This window comes from Eschrichtius robustus, chromosome 6 (assembly GCF_028021215.1).
Source record: "Eschrichtius robustus isolate mEscRob2 chromosome 6, mEscRob2.pri, whole genome shotgun sequence".
Lineage (NCBI taxonomy): Eukaryota > Metazoa > Chordata > Mammalia > Artiodactyla > Eschrichtiidae > Eschrichtius > Eschrichtius robustus.
The window spans coordinates 133,847,832-133,863,080 of NC_090829.1; the positions used below are offsets into that span (position 1 = coordinate 133,847,832).

Here is a 15,249-nt window from a genome sequence, read left to right on the forward strand (position 1 = left end):
AGATGATCCTCCATAAAAGCAATAACAACACTGGCAAAAATCGTCAAGATGGACTTTTTCAGAACTCTGGAAATTAAGTCTTGTGACTTAATTGAGGTGCATTCATTGAAAAAAAAAAAAAAAACAAAGGCTGAATCTCAGTAACAATATTAAGTACAAGGGTATCTTAATGCACTATTCCCATCATCATCTCTCTATCTCCACATTCATGTGAAAACCAGCAGTCTGACAGCCACTGAAGGGGGCAGAATGGGTTTGGAGCTCCCCCAAAACACCATTCTCAGAAAAGTCATTATCTGACCTGTTTAATACTGCATAAGAAATCCCCATTCACAGGGCTTGTAGCTATTTGACTTGACTCAGAACTCATTCGTGTACACAACCCTTTGCTCCAGGCCTGTTTGTAAAAAGCAATCAGTGACAACTGTTTAATATCACAGTTGCCTGAGGTTGTGGTAACAGTTGGGGCAAAAAAAGAGTTGACTGAGAAACTTTAGGAAAAGCTGGGGAGTAAGATATCCATAGTCCTCAGAATTTAGAAGGTCACATACATGCACAGAACTGTACACATGCTCAGAAAACCCTGAGAAGGCCCTGTGCTCACCCCTCAGGCTGATCTTGAGGCTCTGTGCAAGCAGAGGTGAAGACTACGGCAGAGCTGTAAACTAACTGCCTAAGTGTTGAAGAGGTACATACAGAGGTCCTTGGGAAAGAGTAAGAGATTTATTACTTCTGGGCACTTAAGGTAATCTCTCCAATCATTAGAGAATATCAGTAGTGAAATAAAAATTATTCTCTTTTAAAAAGAACCAAATACAAATTCTAAAGTTAAAATGTAGAATAACTGAAGTGAAAAATTCAACAGAGGGGCTCAAGAGCAGATTTGAACTGGCAAAAAAAAAAAAGAATCAGTGAACTTGAAGTAGGTCAACTGATACTATTCAGTCTAAGGAACAAAACAAAAAGAGAATACAGAAAAATGAACAGAGTCTCAGAGATCTGTGAGACACAATCAAGCATACTAACTTAAACGTAACAGGTGTCCCAGAAGGAGAAGAGAGAAGAGACATGAGCAGGAAGACTATGTGAAAAAATAACAGCTGAAAACTTTCCAAATGTGATTCAAACACGTATATACATCAGTACATCCAAGAAACTCAATGAATTCCAGGTATAGTAAACTGAAAGAAATCAATATTTAAACATATCATAATCAAACTGTTTAAAGACAAATATAAAATCCCCAAAGTAGCAAGAACAAAGCAACTTATCTATAAAAGGGATCCTCTTAAGATTAACAGGTGATTTCTCATTAGAATCTATGAGGGCCAAGATGGCAATACAGTGATATTTTCAAGGCACTGAAATAAGACTGTCAATCAAGAATTCTATATCCAGCAAAACTATCTTCAAAAATGAAGGAGAAATGAAGACATTCCCAGATGAACAAAAGTGTTCTGGCTTAGATAATATAATACACGTTCACTCTATTCAACCAGTAAGCTGCATGTATTCATGTAAGGTTGTAGGGTGCTAGAACCTTCTGTTTCTTGTCCTGGGTGGTGGTTACTTTGTGACACTTCATTGAGCAATAAATTTATGTTTGTGCACTCTTCCTTATGTGTGTTTTACATCACAGATCGAAAGAAAGAAAAAATACATGCTTTTTGACTGTTCACAAACAAAATTACTACTTTATATTTCTTACTTTAATTGCCCAAATGGAAATAACTATAGGGGACAAACCCAGAAACATGGTGAAATAACCTATTACTCTCTGCCATGCCTTTATTCCAACTCTCTCTGTGGCATGGAATATCCTCACTGTCAATTTCACTCAGTTCATCCCCACTCTTCCTTTAACATTCACTGTCAAGGTTGACCACATCATAGAGATCAATTCATTCCAATGTCTGTCTCCCATATTATACGTGAACATTTTTAAGTGTAGAAACTGTATCAAAATATCTTCTTGGTATTCTCAATATCACTGTACATAGCACATAGGAAGCATGGAATAAAGTCTTGAGGAATTCCTGTATTATGGGAATAAATGAAGAAAGCCCAACTAACTGACACCACAAAAAGTGTATCACAACTGACCAAACTCAAAGGATTCCCTATAGAAGCAAATGTTAACCCTGAAGTGATAAGCAGGTTAGTATTTTTTAATACAATTAATCATCAAACTTCAAGAACTTTCAGTTCGAAGTTCTGAAAAGATGAGGAAGAGAAACTGGTTGGGTATAGCTAGTCATTTCTGGGATGTCATGATTTTACTTTATGAGTAATATTAGAAGAGAACATATTATGATGAAAAATTTTGACAGTGCAAATCATGTCTAAATTAAGGAATTCATGATCCTTTCTCTAAAGTGCTACACAAATGATATCGAGACTACAGTGAAAAATCCTTCAACCCACACCCCTTCTCGGGCTTCACTGTGGAGGCCTCTGGGTGAGTTCAATCATTCCTGGAACTCGGTATAGACGTTTATTTTGTCATTCATCGTTTTTGTTCCTATAATGTGCAAAAGATAGAACCCACCACTCAAAGGAAAACAGGCTGAGCTACATGGGCAGGAGACGGAGGTATCTGGTAAGAGATTTGAAATGCCCTGCAAAGGAGGAGCCCAACAAACCTGAAAAAGGAAGGCATCACCCAGGGAATTGCTGAGGCAGAAGACGAAGTCCTTCTTGGGGTGCTCAGGCACGGCCTGCACGATGCTGTTCTCCACCCAGACGGCATGCTTGGGGATGCTATTGTGGTCTATTCCAGACCTGCCATCGCTCTCGTAGAAAAAGAGCGTGCACCCTGAGGAGACAGAATGGGGGTCCGCGTGAGTATTTGGTGCTCATGCAACAAAAAAAGTCTGTAGTGGAAACTGTTGCTTGTGCCCTGTTACCAGGAAAGGGCTGGAAATGAGTGTGAAACCTAGGAAGTAAAGAGAATGGGGCCATGCTTGTACTAAGTCTTGGATGGGCTTGGACAGAGACTTTTTTTTTTTTTTTTAATTGAAGTATAGTTGATTTACAATGTTGTGTTAAGACTCTTAAATCACAGTTTCGTCATTCATGCCCTCAAGTTCTTTAAGATCTTACTTCCTGTTTTAGAATGTGACAGATATCCTCACAGGCATACGGGGGTCTGGTGGCTCCTCTGGCCAGTGGTGGCTGTAAATTCAGCTCCTCAGGCCTGAACAGCAAGCACCGCTGAGTAGGACCGGCACCAGTTCTGTCCCACTGGAGTCCCTCCCACTATGTCTCACAGGATATGCAACCAGGGAACACAATTTATTGGGTTTTTTGACTACGCCCTTGGAGAAAACAAAATATAACACTGGCTTTAGGTGCTTTCAGGATAAGAAAAGAAATGACAGACTTTTAGTCTCAGATTTTTTCTATAAAATGTTTTTCTAGAGATCAGCCATGTCCTTGTCCCTCCTGGAAGAGGAAATGCACGCACACATATGAAGGCCTGGGGGAGGCCAGAGGCCTGGTCCACACTTAATTATACTGTGAAACTAAATGAGACAGGAGCAATAAAAACCTTTCCTACATTTGTGGCAAGGTGGGTTCAATAGATACCCTCCGTCATGGCCTACACGTGAGGCACACTTTATTAGTAATTACTCACTGAGCACTTGCTCTCAAGTCATCATTTCAGGGGAAACCTGGGCCCAGCTTTCTGACTCTTTAACTTCAACATAAGCCACTTGGTCCGTCTTCGACATCTTCCTTACCACAAGCAAGGGCCACCGTTTATGCGAATGACAAAGACTTCCAAGTACAACCTACTCGCCTGCAGTATGAACTTCAGTAAAGCAAATTTGTAACTGACAATGTAGAACGATGGGGATCAATGGAAAAGTCACATGAGTGCAAAGGCGATTCTTCCTAGCCCGTAATATTTCACAGGAGCATGTAACAGCTGCTGGATGCAATGTCCCCCAGCACAGCCGCACGCAGCACGCTGGCACACAAGGCCCACTCGTTTCACAGTGTTTGCCTTGGTACAGCCCGACCGTGGGCTCTGCCTAAAAGTCTATTGCACGGTGTTCCTGAATTTCATGGTTTTATAACTATTGTCCTTGTCTCCATAATTCAGGAGTTTCAATTCTTCCTCTAATCCATTCAAGTTATATTCACTTTTTTTTCTTAAAGTTGTACATTTTCTGTGATATTTCTTGTTGGAAATTAGGAATGTTACGAGAGAAATTTTAGTAGGGTTTGTCTCCTATTTTTTTAAGTTTTGGAGTAATAAGTTGCTTACATATAATTTAATTATATACTTACGGAGTGTTCTGCCCCGACCCTATTTTTCTTATAATTCCTGTTATTTTGAAGATCTCAAGTTTTTACAGGAACATAGAGGTCACATTCGGAATCACCTATACCTCCTCTTTCCACGTCTTAAGCTAACATAGATTCAGAGACACAAAGAGAAAAGAAATGGAAAGGGGAGGCCCTTTTCCTCCAAATCCGAGGTTCCTGAGGTGGGGCAATCTTGCTGAATGAGGGACATTCGGTGAAGTCTGGAGACATTTTTGGTCGTCACAGCTTGGGGGTGGGGAACAGAAGGAGGTGAGTAGCGGACAGAGATGCTGCTAAACATCCTACAAGGCCCAGGACAGGCCTCATGACAAAGAATTATCCAGAAAACGCCAATAGGCCTTCTGTTGAGAAACCTTGCTCTAAATAATCCTTAGGACCAATATTACGCTAATGATGAACAGATCCTTAACAGAAGAAGAGCAACACAGCTTTACCATAGTTTGAGAACAGAGACTGAAGCCTATAGATAATAGACACGGGGCATCCACACACTGAACATCTTATGTCTTCCCAAATTGCTGTTTTCATAATTTTTCAACTTTGGTTTACAATCGCCCGTGACGGTGGGTGGTTAAAAATCAGCTTGTACTCAATTATCCACCTGTTCCAATTTTAAGACTAACGAGAAGCAGCAAATCTGGGAACCACGTGGTTCCTGGTAACAGGTCCATTTACCTTCATCTTCACTTGAACATAAGCTGTATGCTTTTCAGTTGTGGATGGAGACGCTCCAGAGATTAATTCTAAATAAAACCTTTTTTTGTAAAATTAATTATTCTGTCAAAAGTGAAAGAATCTTTGGAGAATTTTCTAGCCTACGGTTCCCAGGTACTCTGCTTTTTATTCCTCCATATCCAAGCCCAAGTCAGCAGCAAGCCCTGCCTTTGAGTGGCAAGGACAAGCCCCGAGTTTGTCAATATATAATGGGACCTGTCAGGAGTAAGAAGCAAAGGACTCGGCGGCTCTGTGCTCTGGGCCTGGATCCTGACAGATTGTGTCACTCAGATCTGGGTCACCAAGAAAGTGAAGCCTCCCTCCTCTAATGGGTGCGTGGGCTGAGCACCCACACCTTGCCTTCCTTGATCATTTATTCTCTAAAGGAAGAGCAGAAACAAAACACCCCCGCTTCCACGTCCCAAGTAAAAAGTCACCTAATTATTTTTATTCTACGTCACTAACAGTGTTATTCTCATATTTAGTGTAAGAATCACCTGGGAAGGCTGTTTAAACCACAAATTCCGGGCCTGTCACGGGCTGAATTATATCCCCCCAAGTTCCTATGCCGAAGTCCTAACCCAGAGCCTCCGAATATGGCTGTATTTGGAGATAAGGTCTTTACAGAGGTAATTAAAATTAAACAAGGTCATAAGGGTGGGCCCTAATCCAATATGACTGCTGTCCTTATAAGAAGAGGGGATTTGGACATAGACAGGTACAGAGGGAGGACGTGAAGATACTATAAGAAGACGGCCATTTGCAAACCCAGGCCTTAGAAAACACCAAACCTGATGACACCTTGATCTGAGACTTCTAGGCTCCAGGACTGTGAGAAAATAAAGTTCTTTTGTTTAAGCCTCCCAGTCTGTGGTACTCTGTTATAGCAGCTCTAGTACAGGGACTAATACAGCACCCCACCTCCAAACTGTGAGATTCGGCAGGTATGGGATATAACCCAGGAAGCATCTCAGGTGACCGTGACTGCAGGTGGTCTTCTAATCATGTTGTTAAAAATTCAGCATTAGTTAACAAAATGAACAATAAGATGGGCTGCTAAAGGGAACAGAGGTTGCAGCGTCCAGTGGTGTGTGGACATTTAGGGGAGGAGCAGAGAGCAGGGCCCCTCAGACATGACCTTGTAGTGCCTCTAAATTAAGCCAAGGCAGGTCCCGCGTGAGAAAGAACAGTAGCAGTTCTCCAAAATGCTCCCACAGAACGAACACCTGTGTTTCACAAGCAGAACCATGACATCAAATACACTTTTCCCAATTCACAATGGAAAACTAAAAGCAAAGTGTGCTGTGCGTATGTGTAAACTGATAGAATGTGCTCAAATTCAATGTTCCTATTTCACATGTGTGTTCAAAATTTCATATACACTTTATATAGACTATATTATGGTATTTGATTTAGCATAGAAAATAAAATTTAAAGTTTAATATCAGTAATTCCTGTGATTTTCCACAGAAGACACTATGGCTGCCAGAATTCCACATCTATTCAAACTTTGAAACCACTAAGGTAGACTTTCCGAATGAGAAAAGGACATGAGAAAGAACCTGACTCTTCCTAAGACATCCTTGGAAGTGGAGCAACAAGATGAAATAACCCAGCAAGTCTTGAAAACTAGACATGAAGAGAAAGACAGCATCCCACCCTAAACATGCAGCAACATTAGACACACAGGCCCTTGGCAGTAGGGAAAGCTGCCCTGCACCGGCTGTCAAGAGGAAAGACTCCTCTATGGGACAGCTGGTTGTTCCCCAAAACACACAACCCCCTTTCTTCTGCAGTAATAGAAACCCCAGTGCTCAGTTGGGCCCATCCCTGCCTCCTTTGCAGCTAGGCTGGACTCATTTCTGGCCAATGCGATGGAAGCAGAAGAGATGCAGGCAACTTCCAGGTTGTACCCTCAGCGCAGAGGGATACACCCTCCACTTCCCCCATTTTTCCGCTGGAACCTGGACCCGCTGGTGAGCTATCCTAATCATTCAGACTAACACAATGCTCTAGGGACAGTCAAGCGACGACAAAAGGAATTCTGGCTTCTGGATGACTTAAGAGCAAAGAGTCAGCCCATCACTCTTAGACACTCCACCTCTGCTAGGTGGAAGGGAAATAAAGTTCTGTCTTGCTTGAGGCACTGTCACTGTGGGTCTCAGTGACATGCAGCAAGACCTACAGTCTAATTAACATGCTCCCTTTCTGTTTCACCAGGTACTGAAGCAACAGCTGGCAGCATTAGTAATGGGGCCCACCCAAACCCTGCTTGTCCCTGGGGGGTTTACACCACTGCACAAGAGCTCTAGGCTGTTCCACGCCTCTAGGATTGGTTGTTCCACACCAGCCACAGTTGGTGAAATCCAGTATCAGATGGAGTCACGGGTGCACCACACCAGCCGAGCCCAGGCTTCTTCCTCCTGGACCCATCCTTCATGCTTGTTAACCTGTCTAACCTATCCTGCCATGTACTAACCCTGCTTCAAATCCAGCTTGTGTCAAAGATTCTAAGCGGTCTTGAGAAGTGTTTTTCTTTTTAAGGCACAGAGCTCACAAATGTGTTACAATTTCTACACTACCAAGACATATGCAGATGTGCAAAAATGCATATACATACTTCTAAAGTGTGTGTAAAGCGATAATGAATAGCAAGATGTAAAAGTATTATGCTTACTAATGAAAAGAAAGACAATGGTATATAGATATACCATTGTATATAGATATATATACATGTATATAGATATATATCTACATATATACACACACACTCAAATAGTCAAAGTCTGACCATAAAACAGTGACTTTTTCACAAACATAGATGGCTCAGACATTCCATTAAGCACTGGGTTGAACCCTATGAAATTAGCAATATTCCACCATTTTTTACCCCCAAAATGACAATTTCATAAGATTCAAACCAGTGATTTTTCCCTCCCAAACAGTCACTTCGGGAGGCACATGTTTTGGAATGATTCCAAAAAAATATTCTTTTGGAACTCAAGCCTTTCAAACTGTCAGGAGAACCAGCTGTATATATGAGAAAACTAGACGAGAGGCTCCAATAGCTTAACTGTGAAACAGTAAAGAAAATCAAACATTGGTGGAAAAGGAAAATGGGGAGTGACTAATCAAGGGACATAAAGTTTCAGCTCGATAAGATGATGACGTTCCAGGTGTGCTGTACAACCGCGTGCCTTAGTCAACGATACCGTAACGTACGCCTAAAAGGACGCTAAGAAGGTAGATCTCACGTTAAGTATTCTTACCACCACGACATAAGTTTTGAAATTAGCATGAGATAGAAATCCCATGTAACTGAAGAACATCACTTGCACAGGTGCACCACGGAGCCCAGGCCGTACCCAGCGCTGCAGGAAGGACGCTCCCTCCCTCACCTTTCAGGGACACCCAGTAGTGCTTCCACTTCCTCCGGGTGGCCGACTCCACCTTCTTGTTCTTCTTGTGTACCAGGAAGTTCTTGACTGCCAGGGCTCCGGCCTTACGCACTGTGCCCTGCGCGGCCGTGAGCAGGATGTCCGACTGGCCCGGGGAGCTCAGGGTACCGCTGCTCTGCTCGTCGCTGTGCGCCGAGCCGGCCTCCTCCAGGCTCTCGCTGTTGGTGGTACTCATCTCCAGCTCCCGTCGGAAATTCTCATACACCCCCTGGCGGGCTGCATCCCCGGTGGAGCTGCTGCCGCTGTCGCTGCCCACAAAGGCGCGGCCGGTGGGGGGTGAGTAGCTGGAGTTGGTGGCATTGGATCGCCTGGACAGGAGGTCCGTGTCGGTGGCGGCCCCTTCGATCCCACTGTCGGCAAACTCGCTACCCTCGCCCGCATTAACATCCTTGGGAGCCAAAAGGGAGAAAAAAAGAAGACATGCATCATGCAGAGAAGTAACCCAGGGGCTCCTGTCGGTCCAGCCAGGGGCTGTGTAGCTGCAGGCAACCCCCACAGGGCACCGCTGCTCCCAACCTCTCCTGGACCAATTACTCCTCAACCCCCTGACCCGCACACACCCAACTTGCCTGCAGGGCAGCTCAGGAAAACCATGAAGCTGTCCCGGTATGAATGCCAACAATTTGGAATGTTCAAGAAACATTTTTTAAAAAGCAAGCAAGATTTCAAAAAACGTATCGATTATCTGACTTAGGTAATTAGGTAATTGGCAAATCAGCTATTGAGATGCTCCCACTGCCCTGCTGAGAGAGCTCAGCGCCCTCACCTTCATCAGCCTGCCTGGAGCTCCAGGAAATTCTGCTGGCTGATTAGTTATCCCAGAGGTAGGGGGTTCCAAGGGATAATGAAGTCTTTACTGATAACTTTTTTTTGTTTGTTTAAACAAAGGGCCTAGTTAGGAGTCTATACTATAGTCTGGTGACTAAAAAGATAACTAGTGTACCACCTCGCCCACTCACCCGGCAAGGACCCACAGCCCAGGAGCAGGGAAGAGTCCTCAGGCTCCAATCAGCTTCGCTTCTTGAAAACAAGCAGCTTCTCGCTCCACATGGAGCTAAAAAAGTCTGTGGGGCTCACAGCTCCAATGCAGGCTCTCCAATTACCTTGCCCTTTCAAAGCTGGGACGCTAGGAGCCCGAAGCAAGCTACTCACCGCCCCTGGGCCAAGTGACAGCTTGGGGCACTGCCAAGATGTGGCGGGTATCAATTCCCAGTTTAAAAACATTTGGAACTTCCAAAGCACTGCCCCTGCTCGCATGTTGAACATTTCCGGGACAGGCAGATCTGTTCTTAAATCAGAATCTTAATTGCTCTGAAGTGCTAAAGGCATTTCCATAAACAGTAATTAAATAATGGTAGTCATCAAGGGAGGATAATGACGGCAGTATTGGACAGCACAGCTCGACAGTCTCATGGACAAGGAATTAGACTGGTTTTTCTCAAAGGGAGAGAATCGGAATGTGAGTCTGACATAGGAAGAGATGGCAAAGTATTTAATATGTGGTTTGGGGGCTTAACCACTTGTGAAGCCTTTAGTCTCATAAATAGTTAATTATGGTTTGAAAATGTAAAAATGAATGGGCTATTCCGATCGCCGTATAAATCAATGCTTTGTGTTCAAATCTCTGATGAGAGGCAACGGTGGGGTGGACAGAAGGAGCCAAGCCACATAATAATATCATCCTGCACGAGGCCCAAACAGGTGTTGTGCCCATGTCTCCGCACATCTCACCTGGTCAATTCTAAGTTAGGGCCCTCAGAGTTCACTTGCGTCATGAATAGGTCCTAAGTGAGCAACTTAAAATGGGCATAGCCAGACATGAAAACAAGCAAAGGAGACACAGAAAGACAAATACTGTATGATTGACTTCTATGTGGAATGTGAAAATGTAAAACTCACAGAACCAGAAGGTAGAATTGTGGTTGCCAGAGGCTGAGGGCCCGGGGAAATGGGGAGACATTGGTTAAGGTTACAAACTTTTGGTTATTATAATAAGTTCTGGGGATCTGATATACAGCCTGATGACTGTAGTTAATGATACCATGTTGTAGCCTTGAAATTTGCTAGGAAAGTAGATCGTAAGTGTTCTCACCACGGGGGAGAGAGAGAGAGAGAGAGAGAGAGAGAGACAGAGAGAGAGAGAGAGAGAGAGAGAGAGGAAGGAAGGAAGGGACAGAGGAAGGGGTAATTATGTGAGTGATGGATATGTTAATTAACTTGATTTTGGTAATCATTTCACACTATATACATATATTAAATCATCACATTGTACACCTTCAAAAAACACAAAAACACACAACAAGGAGTACAGTGTGCAAAGGGTAGAAATTTGGCAGTGGAAAAACCTGGCAAATACCACCTCGGCCAAGGGCTCAGGGTTAACTGGGTGTGTGGTATACGGGAACCCTTTCTACTATCTTTGCAATGTTTATGTAATTCTAAAGCTGTTCTAAAATAAAAAGTTTATTTTAAAAAAAGAAAAGAAAAAACAAGGAGGAGGTAAGAAGGGACATAGTGGCTGGAAGTGGTTAAGCGAGTTTCTAAGGACCAACGACATTTGCAATGGAGTTTAGGTCCCTGGGATGTAGAGGGACTCAAGAGTGTCAAAGAAACCATGGATGCGGCTCAGACGCAGACCCCGTGACTGTTGGTTCTGTCACTTTGCCATCTGCTGTCCTGCCTGTTACCCGCCACCAATGGTCATCAAGGACCCAGATCTGGTAGGTCAAAGTCCTCTATGCAAACAAGAGAGTGCTGTTACCAACGCACATTTCTCTCTGGCAAGGACATTTACCATACATATCCCTTTTGATCTAATAAGTAAATTTGGCCATCACTGATTATTCAAGATAACCGTGGGTGGTGGGAGATGCGGAGTTTGTGTGATTCTCACCAACATCTGGATTCATTTTCACATGCCTCAGTCCTTCTCTGGAAGAAGTGACAAAATCAGCTATCAACTCGCCTCAAAAATGAAAAAAGATGAGTTGCCCCTCTGTAAGACAGGTAAAGATCAGCTACACAGGTATCCTCTCTAGGTCATAAGAGAAAGACTTCAGAACAGAAAGGAGAAATTAATTCCAGGCATCTTGTAATTCCCAGAGCTCTGGAACAGGAAGGAACCTTGCAAAACCATCCCCTTGGTGAATGCATGGAGATGTTGAGGCTCAGAAAGCCACAAGTCTGGCAGGTGGTAGATTGGAGGTTGGAGCCCATGCCTCCAACGACCTTTTCCACTCTGACAAGATGGCCCCATGGCTCAGCCGCAGGGAGCACCTGACTGGATCCTGTCTCAATAGTCAACTCCATGCCTTCCCCTCTGTTTTTCAACAGTGCCCCTTCTAGGGTTTCCCAGCACAACTGAGTGACTGTGCATCTATATGCCTTGACTTTCCCGGCAAAGAGCTCAGACTCAAAAGTGGACAGAAGGAGAAAGAGGAGATGACAAAGAAGATGAGGGAAACAGAGGCAGAGACTGGACAGGCATGTCTCTTAACAGTCTACTACATCCCCACAAACCATGAACTCCTACAGAATGCCTTGATGTCTCTACTGAAACTAAGAGTTAAGGTCTCAATAGACACTCACCTCTTTGTCAGACTTGAACATGTGCTCATGCCAACTGACACTGCAACCTTGCAATGGCCCGGGCTGCGTGTATTCAACTCTGGGATGACCATTAAACCGAGCAAAGGAGTGATTACTCCAGGTAAGAGGTCTGCTGGCCCCAGCTGAGCTGGCACACTTTGGGAGTGTAACCACTGGAGAATGCTCCCGATCTGTGATCCAAGCCAGCGCCACCTTGTCTCCACAGCGGTTAAGCAGGCTAAGTGGTGCACAGCCTCCCACTGACATGTGACCCGGCCTGTCCAGAAACAGACGGTGGCTGCCCAGCTCCGGCCTCTATTTGGCCATGAAGCTTGGGATGTGCCAAATACCCAGAAACCCTTGCTGCAGCATCGTGGGAAATGATGTCCACCCAGCCAGAGGCACTACTCAACACCTGAAGGGTCAACGGGACTCCACGCCCCCTACACCTTGAGTGTGGGAGACACTCATCTACAGCAGGGCTCCAGATGCCTAAGTGCCACACGAGAATTACACGTTTATAGGTCTCAGAATCTCTAGAACAAACCAAAGACAGGTACACTGATGTAGAGGCACTAGGTTCACACACTGAAAGACCGCTCCAAGGCTGCATCCTAAATGCCCATCCTTCTCAAATGGCAGGATGCATACCACTGTGATACGGTTTCCAATAGCTCAGAAGAAAGACAGCATCATTGTGATGCAAACATTCCCGGTGCATCTTTCCGAAGGGCTCCTCCTCCTACCGACCTCCATCTCAAGGACACTTCACACCCGAGAAACCGGATTCTCCCCACACTTAAAAGCCCCTGTCAACCACCCCACTCTTCCAACAGCAAGATATCCAGATGATCAACCCCAGGGAAAATTCCCACGGGAGCCCAGGAGTCTTTATCGCAAATGCAAGGTATGTTCCTTCTTATCTAGTTAGACGTCTTAGCGTACGATCAGTCCTAGAACATTTAACCAAATACCGAAATTTAAAGCAAATGTCAGAGGAGATCAAGGGAAATGGTAAGACCCTAGCTAGACAGAGAAATAACTCCCAACGTGGTGTATGATCCAGCCGAAGATTTCCCAAAAATAGCTCAAAATAAACTCCCCATGTCAGAACCGCTCCACTGAAGAGGCTTCCAATTATAAACAACATTCATGGAATACAGAGGCTCTTAAATCCTGCTCTCCCTGGACAAGTCCTCCCAAGCCAGATTCTTCGAGCACTCACCGATTTCCATTCCATTGGCAGTTTCCCAGCACGAATGCATGCACTTTCCCATTGGACACACTAGTGGCCAGCTGTTGCCCAAAACGTTCGACAGCTGCCAGGCAAGAGTTTTCTTGGTCATTTTAGCCAGGCAGCAAATGCTTAAGTGAGCTCTGGTACTAAAGTGGAGGCAGCAAGAGGTAAATTCAAAGCCTGTTTTCACTGCCTTGAAAACTGGAGGGTCACCCTGCATGAACACAGGCTAAAGACACATTGTGGCAAAGGCTCAAGTCGTTTCCACCGGGGAATTCAGAAAGACTCTGAGGGACCGGGTTTGCTGTGCTGAAGATGTGTGAACACAGTTTTGAAGAGCTAATTAGCCACAAAGTTCAAGGGCCCTGGGACAAGTCAGGGCCCAGGAGGATCAACTGGCAACTTGTAGTTACAAGTCGAATGCAATTAGAAACTGTTATGTTGGTCACTTTGTTTAATTTTCCTGATGAATCCAGCTTTGCTTCAATACACCTGTATAGAGAAGGTAAATACAGCAGAGAAGAGTTCACAGAATTTCAATGGGGGGGAGGAGATTTTTTTCTTTTTTGGCCATGCCACGAGGCATGCGCATGCGGGATCTTAATTCCCCAACCAGGGATAGAACCCGCACCCCCTGCAGTAAAAGTATGCATTCTTAACCACTGGGCCACCAGGGAAGTCCCTGGGGGAGGAGATTTTGACCTGCAGAAGCCTTGAATTAGAACAATTTCTGCCTCATTAAATTCTAAAATATTCCCCCTCTTATCATCATCTTATCATCTTCTTCTTATCCCCAAAATCTAAGGACTCCCCTCCGCCACACATGCACACACATAAGCACTGTCTTTGGTTTCCAACATTCTCTCCTTGGTACGCTCAGTACTATACTATACTATACTATACTCTTAGTATACCTTCCCTTGGTAATCTCAATACAGCAAATGTCATGTCTGGGCAAGTTATTTTGAACCAATCCATGCCTCAGTTTCCTCACCTGTATAATGGGAATAGCAACAATATTTACTTTGTAAGACACTTTGTATGATGTGAGATTGAGGTAACACAAGTTTCTAGAACGGTGCCCAGCACACAGTACCTGCACAACAGTGTTAACTCTAATTACTGACATGTCCATCCTCGGCCTTACTTAACGTCTCAGCCCAAGGAGAGAAGACACTGCCTGACCTCACTTACTAGCTTCCTGCACTAACATGAAAGAATGGGCGTTGCTGAGGAACTTGGGAAAAACAAGGTCTCATGGGAAAAATACACAGGCCCACCAAGGCTGGTGCGAGCCAATGTAATCCCCCTGAATTATTTTCATATTCGCAAAACTGCACAATAAACTAAGAAAACGATGTTTCCTATGCTGTAACTGCTAGGCTCTGCTACTAATAATTGCCATTCTTGATTTACAGAAATATTGCAGTATCCATTTGTCATCACTGTAAGGTTTTTTTTCTTTCCTCTCTCTACACAGATAGCCAGTGCCATTTTGAATTTTTGATTCTGAAGTTTGTAAATTGTACCTCTTGGCCTCCCACTCTTAGCCTCTTTACATGTGTCCCAGCTCCCTTTGAGACATTTCTAAAACCCTGTTTCTATTTCCTTCTTCTCCCTTTCCTAAGGCAAAATCTCCATGCCCTTTAAAGTTTCCAGCACTCAGTCCCATCCCCTCTAATGATTCACAACGGAGTGACTCAAAACTTCTCTCAATTACAACTGCTGAAGTTCTTACTGCTGCCCAAAAGAGTCTCATAAGTTAAGTTGGCAAATGCTTGAAATGTTGCTTCAGGTAACTCCAGATTGGAGACAGCTCTATGTCTAAGTCAATGAATCACCTCTCTCCTTTCATCTGTTTTTCTATGTGCATGTCTCAAACCCTGTCGTCACCCTTCCCCTCCTCACCACCTCAGG

The 15,249-nt window shown here is 44.2% G+C and overlaps 1 protein-coding gene across 3 annotated transcripts in view; it reads right to left on the reverse strand.

Annotated features, from left to right (window-relative positions):
* Positions 1-15,249, reverse strand: part of TIAM1 (TIAM Rac1 associated GEF 1) — a 132,805-nt gene that overhangs the window by 108,062 nt on the left and 9,494 nt on the right. For all 3 annotated transcript variants that reach the window (XM_068545751.1, XM_068545750.1, XM_068545749.1), the window contains exons 2-3: positions 8,448-8,895; positions 2,643-2,815 (exon numbers count right to left, since the gene is read on the reverse strand). In XM_068545751.1, coding sequence (XP_068401852.1) covers positions 2,643-2,815; positions 8,448-8,895 — 621 coding nt within the window. The remainder of the gene's footprint in view (positions 1-2,642; positions 2,816-8,447; positions 8,896-15,249) is intronic.